Here is a 20,794-nt window from a genome sequence, read left to right as displayed (position 1 = left end):
CTTTATCCCAATCGCAGCATTTCGACCTGATTTTTGGAAGGCTTCTATGGAGGGGGCAGGACATAGAACTTTGCTGAAAGGTATCACAGCACATATGCATGTACACGAGTTTTGTGCTGGTATAAATGCTGGTCGCACATCTGCCAAGTCATGAACGGCAGCCATCATTCACATATTTCGATAGTGTTAGGATTAGTGCTATAAAGATAAAACACATGGTGTAGGTCCTGACGGTCGCAGTTGATCAAAACATTCACGAACCATGCGGAAACATGTCCGCCAGGCAATTATTGCAGATCTCACAGCGTGTTGGTAGACTTTAGCACTCGCACACCTAAGTTCGATGTACGAAGTCAGCAAATATCTCACATGTAGTCCGCGCACAGAGGATGCTCACCATCTAGCTTTTTCACATGAGTTCCAGTTCCTACCGCAGTATCTCCAGGACTAGTGTCTTGTGGTATCCTCTTTGGAATAGCCTCATTTTTTTCATTCTCTTTGGTCTTCTCCTTTTCATTCTCTGTGAGCTTGTTTGATGATGCAGACGCAATACCAATTGATAGTCGCTGTTTCTTCTTCTTGTGAGCACGAAACCTGGGAAGTCAGTAATACACAAATACAATGTAACGACTGAAACTCTACCAGAAGATAAGCAAAGAAATAATGAGTATCCCGCCAATGGCTCCGCCCACAGCAGTACCGACCGTGTATCCTGCCCACTAATGAGTGTACTAAATGAGAATACCGAGAGTTGAATATATACCAGTGGAATAGCCTGGGGAATCTGGGGAAATTCCGAGGTCTGACGTTGGGCTACCGGCAGGTATAGACGCGGACGTCTTGGACGAACGTGTTACGGTAATGAACGCTGGCGGTTGGCCGTCAAGCTGAGAAGATGTTCCTGTGAAAAAGCTCAAGCCTGTTGTAGAGGGACGAGAGGTGGATGAGATAGCATCGAGCTGCAAGATAAGAGTCAGCCTTGCTAGTGAAGAGTTGTGAGTTTCTCACCGCTTGCGCGCTTATAGTGGTTACGAAGATGAGCAGGAGCAGATGTACCAGGGACATTTCCCTTTTCGACGTTAAGAAAAACGACTTAATTATCTTAACTCCAGGCTCACAGTCTGCCGCCTGACTTATATATTTCGCTCGTACCGGTTTGTAGGTTTCAGCCGCAATGTGGCGTCGGTCCAGAGCTGTTGGGACGGGTCCGCAGCACGAATGGGCAGTTCCAAGGTTCAGCTCCGCGATAAGGAGACAGCGCTATCATGTCTGCTTGCATCCTTCGATACTCAGAATAAACCATCCTGTCTTCCCATCGTTCTCTTTACTGTTTGCAACTCTCGACTATGAACACACAAGACTGCATCGCACTTTCGGTTCGAACGGATTTCACAGCTTACGTTGACCTACTTCGGAACCTCACAAATGGCAACTTCAGCCTTGTGGAAAATTGCAGGAAAGATGTGTGCGAAGCTCTGTGGGGCTCCGGCAATCCAGACATCAGTGGGGTTGGTATGATGATCGGATATGTTCTTGAGAGTGTCATATGCGCATCTCTGGTAGCGATGTCGCTGTGGCTTGAGCGTAGTGCAAAAGGTCGTCACAAAGTAGTGAGGCTATTGCTCGCAAACGCTACAAGAACGTCCTTCGACAACGCGGTCTTCTTCACCTTCGCGATCCAGGCTGCAAGCATCATAACACTCTCTAGGGTAGACTTTGGGATCAACGCCGACGGGATGGGCGGGTTCACGGTAGAGATCGCTTGGCTCGTTTCGTCACTTACACTTCTGCCTCTACTTCCGATGTTGTTACGTCCAAACATGTTCTCAGAAACCACACCGGCGAGTGTGATTACCGGAAGATCATCCCATCAGAATATTGCTTTGATGACCAATGGAGTCAACGAGGCAGAAGGCAACGCTAATGGACTTTCTAAGGCTCTATCCGAAGCACGTGCAGGCCAGCGTTTCCTCTTGTTTGTGATATGCTGGGCGATGGGATTTTGCCCTTTCTTCTCCCGAATGGGAGGCACCTTCGGTGAGTGGCGGGACAAGGCTAGATGTTATTGTTGATTAACCCATTACAGGTGAAAGCCGAATTGGAGATGCGCCAGATGCCAGCATAACACCAGCAGAGTGGAAAGTAATCGAAGACGTCTGCTTTCAAGGTGTTCACACTCTCACCTCAAATGAGCGCAATCTCATCACGGCCTTCGGTATCATCAGCTATCTGCTTTTGTCCATTTTCATCATCTCTAAAATCGTCTCTTCTGCCTTGGACAACGTGGATAGCGGGCAGGATTGGTTGACGAGATGTCGCACTGTATCTGATGGAACAGTTATCAGCTTCTATGCAAGGCTGGGCATCGAAACTCTAGTGATGATTGCTTTGATCATACAATTCTGGGCATTGTTTCGATTGCGGCGACTACAAAGTGATATGATACAAGAAGCTGGCGGAAGTTTCCCGGATGGGCATTGGACTTTTGGTCAGATTGTTGCTACCGTTGTTTTTGTCCCGGTTGCAGCTGAATTTGCGTTTGTTTGGAAGAGGCATGTACTGTATCTTGAAAGATAGTAGAAGTGTAAGAAGATTTGACGTGAGGTTAGGTTCAAGGTATGAGATACTATTCTTGACATACTGAAACCGCATAAGATGATATTCCAAGAAAGACCGAGACCACCAAGACAAAAAAGGCACCCGATGAGTCGAAATCAAACACGCATGGAGACTTCCTCATCCTTCTTTACTAATCCAAGTCTATTGTCTGTCTTTTCCCGGGCCGTTTGTTTTGATAATCTAGCTGATGGGCCAATCGGTTAGTCTCCTCTTCATATCGGTCTTCTACGTCAATCGCATCCATTGAATTAAGACGAACGAACTTCTTGTACTTTCCTATAGCGAGTGGAAAGCCCGTATGCGCTGCAGCTGTGCTCTGATTCTGACGGACGCCAGACCAATGCCGTATACTATGACCAAGGACTGCTAGCTCGGGGGGTTGGATATATGTATCATGCATATAGTCTTGACGGTTTGCGGGGACATTGCAATACTCAAGGTATTTCCTCTTCTTCTTCCACGCTTTAGAGTCGGGCTTTGGTTCGTCGTTATCCGCCTCCTCAGGAGTGCTATGGGTTTGCTCTTCACTCGTCGCGTCTGTTGCCTCCGGTTCCACCGAGGCTTCTTCTGATATCCCTTCCGTTTGTTCGCTGCTAGCATCATCCGAATCGTCTGCCAGGCTGGCACTACGGTTCGCGGGCTCTGGGTTCGTGCGATCTCCCAAGCTTCTGAAGGGGTATGTACCAATGAAATGATTCAGTACTGGATCGAGTACCGCGACGCTTTTCGAGTAAAAGCGACCAACTGTATGCTCCAGTGTGTCGAGCTCGCACTCATCAAGGTTTGTTTGGTGCATTTGGAGAACCAATGCGTCAATGAGCGGCAGTTGTACGAACTTGGGCAGACCCAATTGTAGCATAGCGTTGTAGAGGTGGATCTTGTCCACAAGTGCGTCGGGTATACGCATAGCAATAGGTGAATCCGATTGCGATACTAGATATCGTGCGAGCTTCGTCCTTTTGGGCACTGTCGTCGGTTTCCTGGGCGATTCGCTGCGCGGTGCCTTAGCCTTCTTAAGTTGTGGCTGCACTCTCTTCAGCCATGGAAGTATGTACTGCTCAATTTCTTCATGCCTTATAAACGCCATTTGACCATCTGATTCCTCGGTCATTCTGCTCTCCGGATCTGGGCCGTGTTTATTACTGTCATACTTTCCCAGGCCGCTCTCGTGCGTTCTGGGGTGGCAGGCTGGTAAATGCAATTCGTTACTCTCTGGATTATATGTGAAGTGTTCTTGGGCAAAGGTCGAGCAAGCCATCAAAGTCTGGCGATCAACAGTTGGTAAGAATTTGTGTTCGGTGGCTTGTCTAAAATCTCTCAGCGTTTCCGAGTCACCCTCCCTCTCACAATAGAGTGTTCTGTAGTTCTGAGGGTCGATGATAATTTGAACGTTGGCGGTAGATTGTGCACCCTTTCTCTTGTTGTAAACGTTGATTTGATCAGGATACTGATACTCGGTCGCGAGGGCCTGTGCTTGTTGTTCCAAATAGTGTTCATGTGCCTTAACAGCTGTCCCGTCTGCGTGATAAAGTACCATAGTATCGTTTTGATATGAGTGAAGCAATTGATTCTGAAATCAGTGTGTTGAAAATCCGTGTCGTGATTTCTGGGGGACTCGAGAGCCGGTTGCTAAAAAGGTGTCATCTCAAGACTGTGCACCCTTTGTTTGTCGACCGTCCTTTGACGACGATAAAAGCTTACCCAAACCGTCAACGCCATATCTCGCTCGCTGTGAGTGCTCCAGATTTAGCACAAAGCGGGTTTCCGCCCCTTGGTCGGCCAATACAGCCATGCAGCTCGGATTGAAAGTGCGATGTTCAACCGCAATGCAATTCAAAGCTCGGTAGAGTACAACTTTCGGCTGTGCTGGATTATTGCGAACGTCGATACAAACTTGCGCAGCGATGGAGAGTTGTTGATTAGGATAGGCGCAATCCCTGAGATCGTGTACCTCGGGTACGCCGGATATGGCAACAGCTAGGCCAATCCGCGTACGGCGGTCGCATTCAAACTCAAAGACATTCACACATAGGGTACACATGAGGTCAGTGCTGGAACCCATATCTGATGCCATAGTGTGGAGCGCTATACCAAATTAGGTCGTGTTGATGTTGGTAAAAAATGGAGCCACGCAATGTCAAGTAAGCTACCGTAGATTAGTAAGCGCCATGACAGTAATCCATACGTATTACGCTTCTGCACGCTATCTTTCCGATACATCCTGCCTTACTTTCCGCCACTACCACCGCAAGCCCTCTCCAAAGTCAGGAACGCAAAGTGACCGCCAACGACTGGCCTCGCGAAGAACCACGGCCCGGGAAAGCCGCCATTCCCTTCAGTGACATACAGATCCGTGAAAGGACGGTCAGTGACTGTCTCGTTTAACCAAAGCGCTACGCGATCGAGGATCTCCGAGCGCACTGTCTTGTTTGCAACGGCAGCGGCCTCAAACTCCCAGTCGGACTTGGTATATAGGTGGCGAGAATCAAGAGGGAGTCCGTACTTCTGCATGACCGTAGAGTACCAGTCGCTCTGGAGGTTGTAGATCTCGTCCGGGATGAAGTCATCAGTTATGGGTGTGCGACCAGAAGAATGCCTTGAAGGCGACAAGGGCCGCTGAGCTTGATTATTGCCTGAGGCATAGTCCGACTGTTCTGATGTTGATGTGTTCGTGATGGTAGGGTGGAAACAGAGTACAGCATCGGCGTAGAGCGAATATAAAGTCGTCCAGCTGCCGTACCAATCATAGGCGAGCTTGGCATGAGTGCCATCGCGCGACATTCCATACTCCTGCCACTTCTTGATATACGTTTCGGAGATATTTCGATAGTGCTTTGCATCACCGGGTCGGTCCATGAGGTCAGCTATCTCACTGAAGGCCTTGATACCAACAATGCCTTTCAAGGCAAGATTTGTTTGCAGCGGTAGCCATCCGGCGAAATCATCAGTGCAGACTGTAGGTTCTGTTAGCCCAAGTTTCATGCCGTCTTTCATTGACACTCACGTTGGTTGTGGGGCTCAAGAGCGTCTTCAACAAGATATCCAGTCCACTGCTTCCACAGATCGTAACTACCTTCCAACCACCTCTTTGCTTGATCGATACCCTTGACGCTTCCACCCCACGTCTCGTCGATGTACTCAACTCCATTGTGCAAGCCGATCCTGCTCAAAGAGAATGCATTGGTTGTATCAATGGTATGGTCTGCATGATTACCAATAGCCGACCAGATAGACTGAGCCTCTGCATCGGAATTGTAACTAAGGGAGTTCACAAGTGCCAGACCCATGATGAGCATATCGCCACACTCCTCGACTGGCATGTACTCATCCCGTCCATCGGCATGTCCTGTCAAGTTGGGGAAGTGTGCGCCAAGGTCATGCATAGAATACTTGTTCGGGTACTGACCGCTCAGCTGGTGCTCAAGAAGGGGTTCCAGGAGATACGCCAGCCACCTAGGCTGTGTGTAGAGGAAGAATGGGAAAGCGGGAAAGATTACATCAACGGTCTGACTGTTACCGTTAGAAGAGATTTCCTTGAGGAAGAGCAATGGGTTCTCTTTGGTTCCGGAGAAGCTAGTGGCGCCCATAACTTGTCGTGCGGACAAGGCAACGATGTCGACATAGTTTGTCGAACCAGATTGATAAGCATCGATGCGCAACTGCTCAGAGTAGTTGCCTGCAAGACTGCTTGCCATGGCAAAGTCGCCGTAATGGAACTGGATGAGCTTGTCATCCTGAGGAAACCAAGATTTCCACAATGGTCGCATGAACGTGAGACCCCGAGCAGATGCATATTGCGTCACTGGGTCCTGGATGTGAGTGATGGTAAACAGTATGCTATCGCTGTTGCTGCTGGATTCCATTGCAGCCGTGGACGAGTTTGCAAGCTTGAAAGCTTTCGAGAATGCAAAGACGGGTTCTTCATCCATGATGCCTCGGAAGTTTCCGTCCACCTCGTTCTGCAAAGTCCCAGTTCGAGCGAAGCGCTGGCGCAACAGCGCAGATGTGCCTGATTCATGGCGAGCATCGACAGGGCCGGTGAAATGCAGCTGACCCCACTCAGGCTGATCATTCGTTTCTGTGAAGAGCTGCTCAACCTGTCGCTTGACTTGCCATGTCTTTAATCTGTCCTTTAAGCCAGGCGCCACGTGTTGGAACAACCCCCATTCTATCAGGCTCTCTCTTTTGCCGCTGACCCATTGTCCGTTCACGTCAACGTATATGTTGACATCAAAAGACCCGTGAACGTGTATAGATAGATAAGCCGCTGGTATGGTTTGTCGCAGAGTCGAGGTCGGGGTGATGGGCGAGAGGAAGGACAAGGTGATCTCAAGGTCTTTGGTTGAATGTAATGTAGTGGGCGCTCGTATGGAGTATGTGAGGTTGGTCGTCGATGCGTCATATGTGGCACCCTTGTATATGGGGTACGCGACCGTGTAACTAGAACAGACGGAAGTCAGCAGCAGATCTGTTTCAAGCCATCGGATCGCCCATACTCTTTGTCCTTGTGCTCCAGAGAGTCGTGAGGTCGACCAAGCAGTGGGTATACCTCCTTGGAGTCTGGAATGGACGCCAGGACACTGAATCCGACCTGTCCGCATCACTGTTAGCGTTGCACGCCCAAGGGGGCTCTGCCCTGCAAACCTCAGATCCAGTCCAGAACATGGGCCATTTGCTCCATGGCTCTTCTCGTGCATTTTGCAACCATGTGCTTAGATACGGATTCCTGACAATCAAGGGAAGGACGGGCGGTTGGAGAACCGAAGCATCTATAACGCTTGCCAGAAGCGCTGCAGCCGCGACAGCAGAGGGCCGCATGGTGCCGACCAAGCGCAACAGACGGAACAAGACGAATGCCAAAAGAACACGCTCGATGATATGCTAATGGGAACTATGAATGATGCGCGGTGGTATATACAGAGGCAGCAAGAACGCAGCAATGTTGAAGCTGTCAGCTGGGATGGAAGCTTGGGGTAGCTGCATTCTGCGGGGTTGTGGAGGAACCTTGGAACGAATCAGCGCGTGGTGCCTTGCATCATAGTGCGGATCGGCAAGCGTCTCACGTTTCATCTTACGCGGCCTGACCTCATGACATCTCAAATGTTTGTTCAATAGCGTACAGCAGCATCCTTCCTCCTCGCAACTGTCATTCGATTACCAATTTAACGATCTTGATGTGCCTGTTTTCAAGCGAGCATGATGTCTACGACAGCTCCACCAAGCTAACAGTATCACGGCAAGCTTCGCGCGTCTTCCGTACCCTCTGTCGCTCTCGTTCCATCCGTCGTCTGTGTACCTCTGCGTCTCCATGCAGATGTGATCGCACTCATCAAGGCAGAAGTCGAGCGGCCTTGTTCCCTGTGTTTACCCGGTGGAGGAGTGGATATGCCGTCTCGAACTGATTTGACCGGACTAGGAGTACGCACAGCCCAGTCATCTACAGGATACGCTGGATGTGGGCAGTATGACGTGGACATCTCCAAGTCGTGCTTCATAGGTAGCGTAGGAAGAGGTCGCGAAGCTGGTTCTGGAGGTCCTAGTTCAATGAACGGTGATATCGAGAGCTGGCAAAAGTGGCCTGGTGTACTAATGAAGCCATCGCGCTGTTGTATTGGCCCGCCTACATGCTCAGCAGATGCTTCCATCTTCAAGCTCGGCGCGCCGCGTGGAACGTAGGTGCGCGGTTGTTCTGTATCGCCCACTCGACGTAGCGACGCCCTCGAAGTCAAGGACCGCATGGGACTATAGGGGCCTTTGGCTTGCGCTTGTGTGGCGGCTCGTCCATTCAAATTTTCTTGGCAGTCATGGAATTTGCCCCCAGATTCTCTGCTGATAGTGCTACAGGCCTTGGTGCCCGCCCCGGCTTTGTCAAGATCACCTTGTTGCGGCTCTATCACAGGAAGGTCGTTCTCCTCGCCAGCGCCATTGGGATTCTGGGCAAGCAACCCCAGGCCTCGTAACTGGTCCCATGTACGGTAAAAGTACCTGAAGGTCGCGAAGGGCTGGTCGATTGGGTCGATGAGGGCGAACTTGTAAAAGCGCTTTGGTTGCTCTGGTCCTGCACGCCCAGCACTGACGAGGCTGCACAAGTTAGCACAGTACATTGTGGCGGCGCTACTGGCGCGTACCTGATTCCCTTGCCAATCTTTGCGTGCTCTGTGTTGTTGTATTCGTCTGTCTGCCGTTCGACTCGCTTCCTTGCGTCTGCTCGATGTACTCGTATCTCGATGCGTGCGGTGTCGTCGAACACGTCCACGGTGTCTTTCGCTGTAAAGCACAGTACTCGCTTCTCGGTCCTTCTCTTGCCATCCTCGTCCTCAGGGCTCTCGAATAGACCGAACATAGTCTTGCCCTGCCACTCCTCTTCCTTACCTGTCGACCAGCTTGTGATGTGCGCGCCATCGATGAACAGCTTAAAGAGAAAGTAGTGTCCTTCGGGCACTGGCGGCGACACGGAGTACCCGATCCAGAAGGTGCTGCCGGGCAAGGCTGGAACGTAGACGCTGCATGTTGACGTCTTGTCCTCAATGTATTGCGGCGTAGAGTCAGAGATGCTATGGCAATCAGGGCGATATTCAGGAAGCGTTTCGATATCAAATTGCGAACATAGCCCTATAGCTATACTTCGGTAGTGCATCGTGGTGCCAGTGGGGTTGAGGCGAGTCAGCAGGTGCGGTTGCTCCCTCAAGGTGAGCTCAAAGTACACACACCTGCATTGGTTGATACTAGCGCAATCGCTCCATCTCAAACCATCGACGAGCAAACGAGCTATTGTTTGCCCCTGCCATTTAGCCCTCTTCACCCGCTCCAGCAGCTAAGAGTTATACTTTACGAACGGTAGCACTGAAGAACTAACTTCTTTGAATTCCTTGAGAGCATCACATCGGCCTTTCTAACGTATACAGGTGTCTGTGTATGGACTACATGTGAAAAACAAACCAACGTCGTGTACACAGAACCTTTCGCCGAGCCAGCTCGCTGAGTAAGTCCCCTCAAGAGGGCATTGCCTCCGTTGGTTCTACATGTATTAATTCTACATACAGGTTAAAGAAAGGCCCCAAAGTCAACATTGTCGTTGGCCATGACGACAATCGATACATTGGTCTGGAGAACGCCTCAGTGAAGTTGTTGGCGCACTTCTCTCCGACTGCACAGAAGAAGCTCGTTGAGGAGCAACGCAAGATCTTGGCAATTCCCAACGGCTCCAAGAAGGTCATTATCTGTATCTACAAGTATATGCAAGCTGGCGAGCATGACGTTGCAGGACAAGAAAGCTTCGAGGCGCTCCAACCCAGCACTTTGACCACTATCTACCAGCACTGCGAGTTTCTCGAATACGAGTCACTAAAGAAGCGCATCTATAATCGACTCAAGGGAAGGTTCTACAAAGCTCTACCTACCGTGCAAGAGATTGAGTTTTATCAAACTTCGATCCCAGAACTGTACGAACATCTGCTGCACTGTCTCCTCGACGAGATGGTGAACCCATGGACGCGCGACTACGGACCGTACTCACGCCTCGCGGAGACAAACAAGGCCTTTGGTGAGGCTCTCGACGATGCCATGGACGGCTTCCTCATCTCCCGTGTCAAGGCTAGTGAGGCGTACTACCAAAACACCAAGAACCGGCATACCGTCTGGGCTGTCAAATACATCAAAGCCGTTCTGGCTGGAACAGCTCGCCCAAAGAGACCTGTCCGAAAGCCCGTGAACAAAGCTGGGCAGACGGGCAACGTAGCTCCAGGTCTTTTTAACAAGACTAGGCCTGACACAACCCCCTCGGCTCACGCCATTCAGTCTCGTAAGAACATCTCGGCTATTTCAGTGCAGCAGAACCTCAAGTCGAGAACGCCATTCCAGTGCTACACTTGCGGCAACGAGGGCCATATCTCGCGCAACTGTAATGCCAAGTCTCGAGACTCCTCTGTCCCAAGCACTGTTTCCAAGTTCACTTGCTACAAGTGTGGCAGCGAGGGCCACATCGCTCGTAATTGTACGGCCGCAGTCAAAGAGGCCAACAAGCGCCCACCCCCAGTCTGTTTTGAGTGCAACGAGACAGGCCATATTGCCCGTAACTGCACACAAGAGAAGCTAGTCACTGGAGACCACAATAACTTCTCGACGTCATCTCGTCCGGGTCGTGAGCCAAAGTCCAAAAAGCCCTTTACCTGCTTCAGCTGTGGTGGGGAAGGGCACATGGCACGCGATTGTACTGTCGAAGAGTCCGCCAAGGGCGTTGAGTCCGTTGGCGCTATTCGTTCAGTCGGCACTACTGTTGGTGGTCATAGGCGTTTCCGCGACACTCGGCGCAAGCGATAGATCGAAGTAGTCAAAAATGGTGAAGGCCTTGCTACCTGCGATCGCAAGGTGCGCCAGGGCGAGATGACGCGTACCGGGCTCGTTGCCTAGCGGAAACATGGCGGGAATTGCTTGGAAGACGTGAAGCAAGCCTTGCAGCTGAGAGGGTGGCTTCTATCATCTCTAACACCAAGACCCAGTAGGATATTTCCGGAGAGGGCACGTTGTGCGCCATGCATGTATTTGCCCAAGGGGCTCTGTAGTATGAATCTGTAACCACGAGTTCCAAGTTGTCAATGATTGATTGCTGTGTGAGTCTGTATGGATTGCAACGTAAGATAAGAATCACAATATCGTTAAACTGGATTCGAGTGCGCAACCTCGGTACGTGATTTCGGAAGGATATAGTTTTTTTGAGCTTTACCCCTAGAGATGTATGTGCTTGGAAAAACGAGCTTCTTAGCGTCCATCGTTGGGTTGCTTGTGGATGTTGAATTTGAGTTGAATGACGACAGATCGTGTACTGCAAATTGAACCAATAAAGCAGTTTGTTATCAATGTTCTGCTCTTCATTTCCGTTTGTTGTTTACTCTTTCCCATCACCAGACTTGTTAGTCTTCTCTAGGTGATCCTTGATACTAAACATGGCAGTTCCCCTCTCAAGTGGCTTAGCCTGGTTAGGGCTGGGCTTCCAACCAATCATGTAGATCAACCTGAAGGTCGCAGGAAGTGTGCCGTCTTCGTTACCATGTAGTTCCTTGTAAATACCCTCAGCGGCTAGTAAGACGTCCCTCTGAATAGGGCCCTTCTCTCGTGCGAGTACAGCATTGGACTCGCCCATGGCTTGTAGGTCCTTCATCAGGGAAAATGTGTCGGGGTAGTCGACTACAATGTCGTCGACATCTACGGTGAGGAGGTTGAAGCCAGCCTTCTGTAGTAGACCGCCCACATCCTTGACATCGGCTAGTGGCGAGGTGTGGGTAGAGACGCCACCTCTTCGGTCTAGCTCTGCTAATTGCAAAGACGTACGGAGTTCGTAAAGGCTATCGCCTCCCATCATGACGCCTATAAAAGGGCAATCCGGCTTCAGGATGTTGTTCACTTGCGCCAACACCGAAGGCAAATCATTGATCCAGTGCAGACTTAGACTGCTCAAGACAGCGTCGAAGGAGTTGGCTTCGTATGGCAGCAGCTCGGATGTCGACAGGACTTCTCGTACGATGTCGATCTCTTTGTTGAAGGGCAAATCGGCGTCGCGATACAAGAGTGCTTCCGAGGAGTCTGCGGCTGTGATTGTTCCGATGCGCTTTGACCGTGGGCCTTTGTCCGGGGCGTCTTCGGAGGGCAAGGTGAGTGCGCGGGACAGGTTGCATGCGTTGGCGCCGAGATCGAGGACTTTGGGGAAATGCCGGTTGATGTCCTGCGCCTGTGTTAGCTGTTGTTCTTCGTTGACAAGAGACTCTCATACCAGGACTCGCTCACACAATCGCGAGGCCACTTCATCTCTTAGATAGTCGACACCTCTGCTCGTCTCCCTGTCTGCTGCCGCCCGCTCTTTTTGCAGCCACTTCTGCTGGCCGCTGAATATCTCCATCGTGGGGGCGCCGGGAGCCTGTACTGCATATCGCCGCATCGTCTGGAGAGGTAGACATCGCCGCCTCAATGGTGGAATGAAAGCGCGAATGGAAAAGGTCGCCATGGTACCAGCAGCGTCGGGAATTGACGGCGCAGTACCGCTCGGTTCTGCACGAGTGAAAGAGGATGCGCAAGAGCGAGAAGATAGAGAAAGCAATACGTCAAGACCGACGCTGCACTGCTGCACCAATCGGCGTTTGGCTCCACCGAGATGGACCCCCCAATGTCCAGAAGGTCACCACCACCACAACTCCCACGTCCGAATACCCACGACTTTGCTGGCCGAACACGACGACAGTGCAGTGAGCGTCTTCTGGCTGTCGATTCCAAATTGGCTGCGTCGCCATGGCACAAGCCTTTCCCTACACGTACTACGCCTGCGACTGCTTCGACAGCAACGCGACAACTTCTACCAAACGCACCTCGCATGTCCTCGCCGCCTTCGACGACGACGAAGAGACCCTGGATCCCAGGAACCCTCGCTCCAACTACGCCCTGTATCCCCTCGAGCACCTTCTTTACTGCGAAGATTGCCTGCAAATACGGTGTCCGCGGTGTGTGATAGAGGAGACGCTGAATTGGTACTGTCCGAACTGTCTGTTCGAAGTTCCGAGTTCCGTGGTCAAGAGCGATGGCAACCGGTGCACCCGCAACTGCTTCAATTGCCCCGTGTGCGTTTCGCCCCTCATAGTCAACCTTCTCGACAACCCCGATGCAGAACAAGGGGTGCCCGATCGACACATACTGGCCTGTCCGTACTGCCACTGGAGTACTATAGAGACGGGTATAGAGTTTGAGAAGCACACAGGCGTATATTCGCAGATTGCGCGGATAGCAAATGGGGGGAAACCAATACCAACGTCCAAGGAGCGAGACAAAGAGCGCGAGAGGCGCAAGGAGCTCGAGGCTCGGCAACGAGATTCCAAAAACCCCTTGACCCCTTCCAGCGACTCGACGGCTATAGATGTGGAAGAGTACGAGCCACCGACCCGCGATGATCTATTCTCAAATCTTGCTGCTTTCTACAAAGCACAGCTCGAGGCCCAGACCCCTACGAACCCGCTAGAGATGAACTTCTCTTCGCCCTCGGCCTATTCCCGAATTATGAATCTATACTCGACGAATACAGCGAAAAAACAGAAGCGCAATAAGCCAACGCCGATGCGAGAAGCTGCCTCAGAACTGGAAGGCCTCGTCATCCACGACCCTGCAGCGGATAACGCAGCAATCGAGCGCATCAAGCGGGACGGTTGGGGTAGTACTTTGTCGCCCGCTCAGAAGCTCGCACAGCTCGATCCTTACGTGCAGTTCAGCGACGAGCTCCGACCAGTCCCGACTCTTCTCTGCACAAAGAGATCCAAACGATGTCGGTCATGTCGGCACATCCTGTCCAAGCCCGAATCGAAGATCACATCAACTCGCTACAAGATCAAGCTGCTGGCACTGAACCACATTCCCCGACTCAGCATTCGCGCACTACCGCCGAACAACCCAGTGGTACCACTTCCTGTTAGCTCTATGCCCACCCCGCAACCTCCTTTCGATTACAACAACCTCCGCTCGGGTATCGCGACACACTTCCTTTTACACGTTAGCAATCCGCTCTTCGACCCTATCCAGGTCACACTGGCCACCTCAAGCACCACTCCTGGCAAAGTCCAGTCCCGCGTGACAATATTATGCCCGCAATTCGAAGTTGGCGCCAATACCGACGTCTGGGACGACGCACTTGCCTCGTCTCCAGCACCCATGCCCCGCCGCTCAACCATCAACGCGGAAACAGGGCAGATTGAAGCTGGAAAAATATGGGACAAGGGGAGGAACTGGACAAGTGTGGCTATCGAAGTCATCCCGGGCTTCCTTAGTGAGCTCGGAGGCGAGGATGAGTTGGACGAAGATGAGGATCTGCTTGAGATACCAATCTTTGTGCGTCTGGAGTTTGAGGCTGATGTAAACGCTGAAGAGAGGGGGTTGGGTGATTCCAGGGGGAGTAAAGGGGAGAGAGAGAAGAGAGAGGAGGCATTCTGGACAGTCGTTGGTGCGGGACGGATTGCGAGTGCCTAGATTGTGGCAGTGATGATGCATGTGTGTGATGTGATACCCTTGTTTTTTTTTCAACTCGAGGAGCCGTGTTTAGATGCGTTGCTATTCGCTCCTCGCGTCGCGGTAGCTTCTGCGAATGAATCCATTCCTCTCCAAGACGGCTACCCAAAGTGTGTCTCGTTGGGAAAGACTTCTTTGTCCTTCTTCTTCTTCTTCCTCGTCAACATTCCATCTAGTGTGCCTTGGCTTGTCTCTCTCTTATGTCCCGCTTTCTGATCACTTCGCATCGCCATCTTCTTTGCGTGTTTCGGGCTTGGCGGCTCGTCCACATGCTTGTTCTCTTCACGTCCATCTGCGTCTTCATGATCTTCTTCCTTTATCATCGCGCCTGGTGGCCCTTTGCTTCCTTCGGTAGGCCCCTCCGCTTCATTGTCAAAGAGCTTGCGCCACGAGCCATCGAGAACCTGTGGCGAATTCCCATAGAGGTTGACATGATACGCGTTCTTCATGCCCTGTAGACATATATCCCTTCTCTTCCCAAAGTCAAACATGGGCTTTGGGTAGACCTTCATCGCACCTTGACCGGCCTCTTCAGACCCATCTCCTTTTACCAAACATCCCCACTTCTTCTGATCTGCAATTGGCGCCTTCCATGGCTCGTAAATGTACTTCTTGTCGAAGTTTGCCAGTTCTGGAACGTACTTTCTCACAAAATTTCCCTCCTTGTCCTAAAAGGCACGTGTACATAGTCAGTTCATGTCTCACATGCAGTTTGTACAGGACCATTTCTTACCCATTTCTGTGGGAAGGCGACGGGTGAGTAACATCGGTAGAACTGTGCGAAAAACGCCGTGCACGACAGCCATTGCCAGTTCCCGATGTTACATGCAGCTTCGTGATCAATGAGCCACTCTTCAAATACTTCTGCGCCACGCTCCCAGTCAATATAACATCCGCCTCTCGTCAGAAAGCAAGCAACGGCGTGCCGACCGAGGTGGTGGATCCAGCCTTCCTGAGCAAGTTGACGCATCAAAGCGTCGATCCAGGGGAATCCTGTTTGACCGTGTTTCCAGCGATGTAGATGAGTTTCTGCCTCTGCACTATCGATTAGATACTTGCCGGTGATGAGATTGGTCTTGGTATCGATCTTGGAGGGCAGATGCCAGGGGACGAAACGGCATTGCGGGTTGTTGTAGGTTTGGCCAAAGGAGTAGCCTAGGGCTGCTTGCGCGCCAAAGTACATATCTCGGAACAATAGCTGACCTGTCAGGCTGGTGGGCGGTTGGGAAGCTTTCCCTTTGTACTTGTCGACGACGTCTTGGGAGCGCCAGTAGAAGAGTCGGCAGCTTAAAGAGCCAAAATGCCTAGAGATTGGTGTACAAAGTCAGCATCTGTATCACATGCACTTCGTACAGAGACAATGCTCACATATGGGGCGACAGAAGGGTGGTTGACTGGGGCTGAAAAGCGGTGGGTGCGGTTTTGGGCTTCTCAAAGGTCGCCGTATACTCGGTGTCCGCTATGATCTTATCTAAAGCCTGTAGTGCTTCCGTTTCACCGCCCCGGTGCGGTGTTGTTGCGGGCTTCAGGCCTAGCTCTTCCATTGTCGGTACTGCGAAGTCACCTTTCGGTCCTGCTAGAGCAGAGTACGATGCTTCATCCCCATTTCTTTGAATTGCGTTGATATCCGGTTCGCTTTCTGGCTTTTCCTGGTCAAATTTGAGATCGGTGCTTCCTGGGTCGGGCAGCGACTTCGGCGCAGGTATGGGTCTTGGTACCAGTCCAATCTTCTTTCCTGCAGCTTGTACCTGGGCTATACTCATTGTGGGTTTTCCGTGGTTCTGCTTGATTAACTCATCAGGATCGTATAGTGTTCTCCCAGTCTTTGCGATGACCTGGACACCGGCCTTTTTTGCAAGCTCTGTTACCTTCTCGTCTCGCTCTCTTGCATATGCATCCGTGTCCTTCTCGAACACCAGATGTGTGATGTTCCATGCCTTGAACAACTTGGGCAACAGCGTTTGCGGAGCCTCTCGAATGAGTAAGAGTTTGGACTTTGGATTGAGTTTTGTTATCGACTTTGAGAGATCGTTTTGGCAGTCGAGCAGATATTGCCAGCGATTAGAGCCCACTCGGGCGCGGTAGACGTAGTGCGGATCCCAAGTCCAGATGGGGTAGAGACACTCTGGCTTAAGATCCAATGCTGCTTTGAGAGCTGGAGAATCGTGAAGGCGTAGATCGGTCCGGAACCAGTAGATGACTCGTGGTTTGGTCATCTTGTCACGTCGCTGCGAAGCGGTTGTAGCTGGCAAGATGAAGCCTCAAAGACTGCCAACGGGGGATTGTCGGACGTTTACATGCAACGGATCCACCAGACAGCAACAAAGACAATGATACTCTCGACTAATGGGCGGGAAACCGCATGGCTGGAATGAATGCTGTCATCGATCGGAGCTAAGGTACTCGCTAATCTCTAATGGTTCATCCCAGACCCCCAAAACCAATCGGCCTTACTGGTCTCCCCGACACCGTGAAGGGTTCGGGGGTCAACTCGTGATAAACATTCAGGGTTTCAGCCATTCGCGTTTCAGTCAGCGCAGGGTCACGTCTGCTTGCTCCCAGCAGGCGGCTTCGGTACCATGATATAGTACTCTCGGATATGCGACTCCTGGTGGATGCACCCGCGATGCACTCGGGAACCCATTCTTCCCACTTCTGCAAAGCACGCAAACTCCAAGAGTCCTATGCCAATGTGCGCAAAAGAGTCCGGGCTTCTCGTTTGGATGTCAACCCTTGAAGGGGACACGTACAGCGTGAGAATCCCAAAGCTCGAGACGATCCTGACACAGCAAGTACACTGTCGCCTAAGACGATAGAATAGGCTTCAGGAGTCACGTAGAACCCTTTCCAAGCACACGAGTTGCTGTCTTGTTGGGCAGCGTCGAGGCATGGCTAGCCGAGATGAAGGTGCGGGATGGATGCGGGGACAATTGGTGGCGCGGTATGGGCAACTAGAAACTGTGGCTTCCCAACTAGCACAGCAGACGCGGTTGGGAGGCTGCAGGTGCATACTGCATGCAGAGGACAGTGCCGGCGACGGTGAGAAGCAAGCAGAGGTAGAGTAGAGCCGGGCGGCGGGTTGTTTGCGCACGATGATGAAAGAACGGCTCACTAGCGGGTGGATGCGTCATGGGGTCGGGAGCTTCGAGGAGGCTAGGTCCAAGCTCCCTTAAGCTCGTGGGCCCATGGTTGTTTGTGCCAGACAATCTCCCAACAGACGTGGTGGGCGCCTTTCCCGAATAAGGGACCGTGACAACTCAGAGCGTCGAGTGCGCGCGAAAACCCTTTCCACACAGTGCCTCGGAGGAGTACTTAGAATTGCCGTGCTGCCGTTTACCGCTGTTCGTGTTGGATACAAGTTGCACTGCAGATCAGCGCCTCGTCGATATATCTGCTGGCTGCGGGGAAACTACCACAACCGTCTCGAAGCTCCGCGCTCTACTCTGCTCTAGACACAGCTCGCCAGGCCTGACCTTTCGCCCGCTCGAGTCTTGCCCTCCTCCACCTTTTCTCTGTTCTTCAGCATCGAACAAGATGGCACAACCACTGGAGGATGCGTACATTACGGTTCGCTACATGAGTGTGGTCCAACGCACGCGAGCTAACCCGTCTTGCAGCTTCTCATGAGCGATTCCTACCTACCGGGCGCGCTTGTTCTTGCAAACTCTCTGCGCGATGCCGGAACCACCAAGAAGCTTGCTGTGCTCGTCACCATGGAGACGCTCTCAGCCGACACCATCTCGGAGCTCAAGGCGCTCTACGATTACCTGATTCCTGTCGAGCGCATACGAAACTCCAATCCCGCCAACCTCTATGTCATGGGGCGGCCCGACCTGGCTTTTGCCTTTACCAAGATTGCGCTCTGGAGACAGACGCAGTTCCGCAAGCTCGTGTACCTCGACGCTGACGTGGTAGCTCTGAGGGCCTTGGACGAGCTGTTCGACATTGAGGCTTCGTTTGCTGCGGCGCCCGACATTGGCTGGCCAGATGCATTCAACAGCGGCGTCATGGTCATCAAACCAGACATGGGCGAATACTGGGCTCTGCAGACCATGGCAGCGACCGGTGACAGTTTCGATGGCGCAGATCAAGGCTTACTGAACCAGTACTTCGAGCACCGTCCCTGGCAACGATTGAAGTTTACCTACAACTGCACGCCAAACGCCGAATATCAGTGGGAGCCAGCGTACCGCTACTACAAGCGTGACATCGCCGCTGTCCACTTCATTGGCAAGAACAAGCCTTGGTCAGGCCACCATGCGGGTGGAAACGGCGTCTATGGCGAGCTGGTAGCGCGATGGTGGGCGGTGCATCAGAGACATTTGCACAAGGCAAAAGGTCCCCAACGAGCTGGTGAGGCCAAAAGCACCCACGGTGACTCCGTGCTTTCTTCCTCGTCTATTCCTGTTCCCAACGAGGCCTCTGCCATTACGACCGAGCCACCTATGACCGAACTAGGAGATGAGATTCAGAATATTGACCAAGGTACAATAGAGCCAACCCCCACGGCGGAACAACGCGATTTCTCTGCGCCTGAGATGCAATGGGACGCAACCAAGTACGCTCTTCTAGCCGCCATATGTCTAGGCATGATGTTAACAGATCCAGGTTCGAGCCACCAGCGCAATCGAGACCCGAAGCTGCCAACTTCCCTACCCAAACGTACACTTTCAGTGACAGCCGATCGCTCTTTAAAGCGCCGAGCGCCTACCCAGAGGCGCCGCGGAACATGTGGTACCAGGTCCCAGAAACCAAGCCCAAGCCTGCCGACAGGCCTAAGCCAATCTTTCCATGGGAGCAAGAGGCGGATAGGCCAAAGCCGACGCGTGTGTTTGCTGAAGATTTGTCACCAGAACCAACCCCTACTGTAATGTCGCCGACGCACGCTTTTTCAACCGTGCATTACGATGAGATTGAAGCAACAGCTCCAACTGGAGTGGATAGAGTCAGAGGCCCTGCAAACGCTCCTGTGTCGAAATTTGCTGACCAAGACTGGCAGTCCTACCAACATAGTGGCGTAAATGCCTGGGATAATGTTCCAGGTATCGATAACTACGTTCGTGCCATATCGGATATGAGTGGGATACGGGGCAAGAGCCAGGCGCTACGCCAAACCACAGGGACGGATGATATCAGTTCGCCCATATTGGAGCGTAGGAACCGTCGCGAGAGCCTTATCCTCACCGATTTCCCGTCTGCGGTAGAGCGACCGAGCCTTCCTGTGACACCTGCGCCGGTTCGCCGTCCGATGTTCTGGGGCGAAGAAAGAAACCAGGCAGGTGAACTACCTTCTGCTACAGGGGTGCCGGATCAGACCGAATGGGTACGTCCGTAATGCGCACTCTCCTTTCTCAATCCTTTAGACTTGCAGCACCGTCACGGGTCGATCGACTCAGCTACGACAGTTCTGTTGCACCCTTTTTCCTCTCCATACTTCATATGTAGTCTGGATTTCCTTGCCTCTCAGCCAAGACTCCTTCCTTTTGATATAATCCCCGTCCGTCTCCTTAGTCCATCGCTCAAGCGATACTTTATCAAGACCTGGGCTGACTTTAGATTTTAAAGAACCCCGAGGAGAAGCTTGACCAGCTACGGCGTTCGTCTCTGATCGAGTTTGAGCATCTGAAAAAAGATGAGCACCCGGACCCTCCAATGCGGGCGCTACCCGAGCATTCAGTCGGTGGAAAGAAGGAAGCAGGCACTTCATTTGGGCTTGACGGATCAAGCGACCAGGTTGTTTCAGGATCTATCCCCCGCGTCGCCGAAAAGGACTTTGCTAGCAGCGACCCTGCACCAGATGTACGCCCTAGCGGCGGCGATCGTTCATTTGCTCATGGCGATGAGAACTCGGCACCGGACCACTATTCCAGGCAGGACTTTTCGTCTGGATCTTCGAGCACGTTTGGCCAAGACTTCTCGAGTTCAACGTCGCAGGTGACAAGCCATCAAGAGACTACTAGTCACAGTTCGCTGTCATCTGGCCAGCAAGTGCAGGCTGGAGGTATGACCTTTACTCTGCCCACCTTCGATGACGGTACTCCAGCGGACGCCCAAGCTGCGGGAGACGAACTCAGTCCGACACAGAGCAGAACGTAGAGCAAGGCGATGAAGGAACCATGGATGCCGATGGTTCCGGTAC

General features: G+C 52.0%; 7 protein-coding genes across 7 annotated transcripts; 3 read left to right on the top strand and 4 right to left on the bottom strand.

Moving 5' to 3' along the window:
• Window positions 1-299: 299 nt before the first annotated feature.
• ACET3X_004151 (uncharacterized protein) lies at window positions 300-1,065 on the bottom strand (the record flags this gene model as incomplete). Its single annotated transcript, XM_069450324.1, has 5 exons — window positions 300-334; window positions 398-594; window positions 643-712; window positions 764-959; window positions 1,009-1,065. The coding sequence occupies 5 exons, from the start codon at window positions 1,063-1,065 to the stop codon at window positions 300-302; spliced, it is 555 nt and encodes a 184-aa protein (XP_069308129.1).
• Window positions 1,066-4,845: 3,780 nt separating this feature from the next.
• ACET3X_004150 (uncharacterized protein) lies at window positions 4,846-9,256 on the bottom strand (the record flags this gene model as incomplete). The annotated part of the gene is made up of 6 exons (XM_069450323.1): window positions 4,846-5,573; window positions 5,624-7,059; window positions 7,116-7,210; window positions 7,264-7,500; window positions 8,046-8,700; window positions 8,748-9,256. The coding sequence occupies 6 exons, from the start codon at window positions 9,254-9,256 to the stop codon at window positions 4,846-4,848; spliced, it is 3,660 nt and encodes a 1,219-aa protein (XP_069308128.1).
• A 278-nt stretch (window positions 9,257-9,534) lies between these two features.
• Window positions 9,535-10,424, top strand: ACET3X_004149 (uncharacterized protein; the record flags this gene model as incomplete). Its single annotated transcript, XM_069450322.1, has 3 exons — window positions 9,535-9,545; window positions 9,663-10,363; window positions 10,417-10,424. 3 exons carry the CDS (start codon window positions 9,535-9,537, stop codon window positions 10,422-10,424), a joined length of 720 nt encoding a protein of 239 aa, XP_069308127.1.
• A 1,079-nt stretch (window positions 10,425-11,503) lies between these two features.
• Window positions 11,504-12,511, bottom strand: ACET3X_004148 (uncharacterized protein; the record flags this gene model as incomplete). Its single annotated transcript, XM_069450321.1, has 2 exons — window positions 11,504-12,337; window positions 12,386-12,511. 2 exons carry the CDS (start codon window positions 12,509-12,511, stop codon window positions 11,504-11,506), a joined length of 960 nt encoding a protein of 319 aa, XP_069308126.1.
• A 386-nt stretch (window positions 12,512-12,897) lies between these two features.
• On the top strand, window positions 12,898-14,616 carry ACET3X_004147 (uncharacterized protein; the record flags this gene model as incomplete). Its single annotated transcript, XM_069450320.1, has 1 exon — window positions 12,898-14,616. The coding sequence occupies one exon, from the start codon at window positions 12,898-12,900 to the stop codon at window positions 14,614-14,616; it is 1,719 nt and encodes a 572-aa protein (XP_069308125.1).
• Window positions 14,617-14,756: 140 nt separating this feature from the next.
• On the bottom strand, window positions 14,757-16,871 carry ACET3X_004146 (uncharacterized protein; the record flags this gene model as incomplete). The annotated part of the gene is made up of 3 exons (XM_069450319.1): window positions 14,757-15,323; window positions 15,389-15,959; window positions 16,024-16,871. The coding sequence occupies 3 exons, from the start codon at window positions 16,869-16,871 to the stop codon at window positions 14,757-14,759; spliced, it is 1,986 nt and encodes a 661-aa protein (XP_069308124.1).
• Window positions 16,872-18,189: 1,318 nt separating this feature from the next.
• Window positions 18,190-20,751, top strand: ACET3X_004145 (uncharacterized protein; the record flags this gene model as incomplete). Its single annotated transcript, XM_069450318.1, has 4 exons — window positions 18,190-18,222; window positions 18,273-19,213; window positions 19,264-19,978; window positions 20,221-20,751. The coding sequence occupies 4 exons, from the start codon at window positions 18,190-18,192 to the stop codon at window positions 20,749-20,751; spliced, it is 2,220 nt and encodes a 739-aa protein (XP_069308123.1).
• Between the last annotated feature and the right edge of the window lie 43 nt (window positions 20,752-20,794).

The sequence above is a fragment of the Alternaria dauci genome, chromosome 3, assembly GCF_042100115.1.
Source record: "Alternaria dauci strain A2016 chromosome 3, whole genome shotgun sequence".
NCBI classification, from domain to species: domain Eukaryota; kingdom Fungi; phylum Ascomycota; class Dothideomycetes; order Pleosporales; family Pleosporaceae; genus Alternaria; species Alternaria dauci.
The sequence above is the reverse complement of the archived record's forward strand: the minus strand, read 5'-3'. Positions and strand labels throughout refer to the sequence as shown.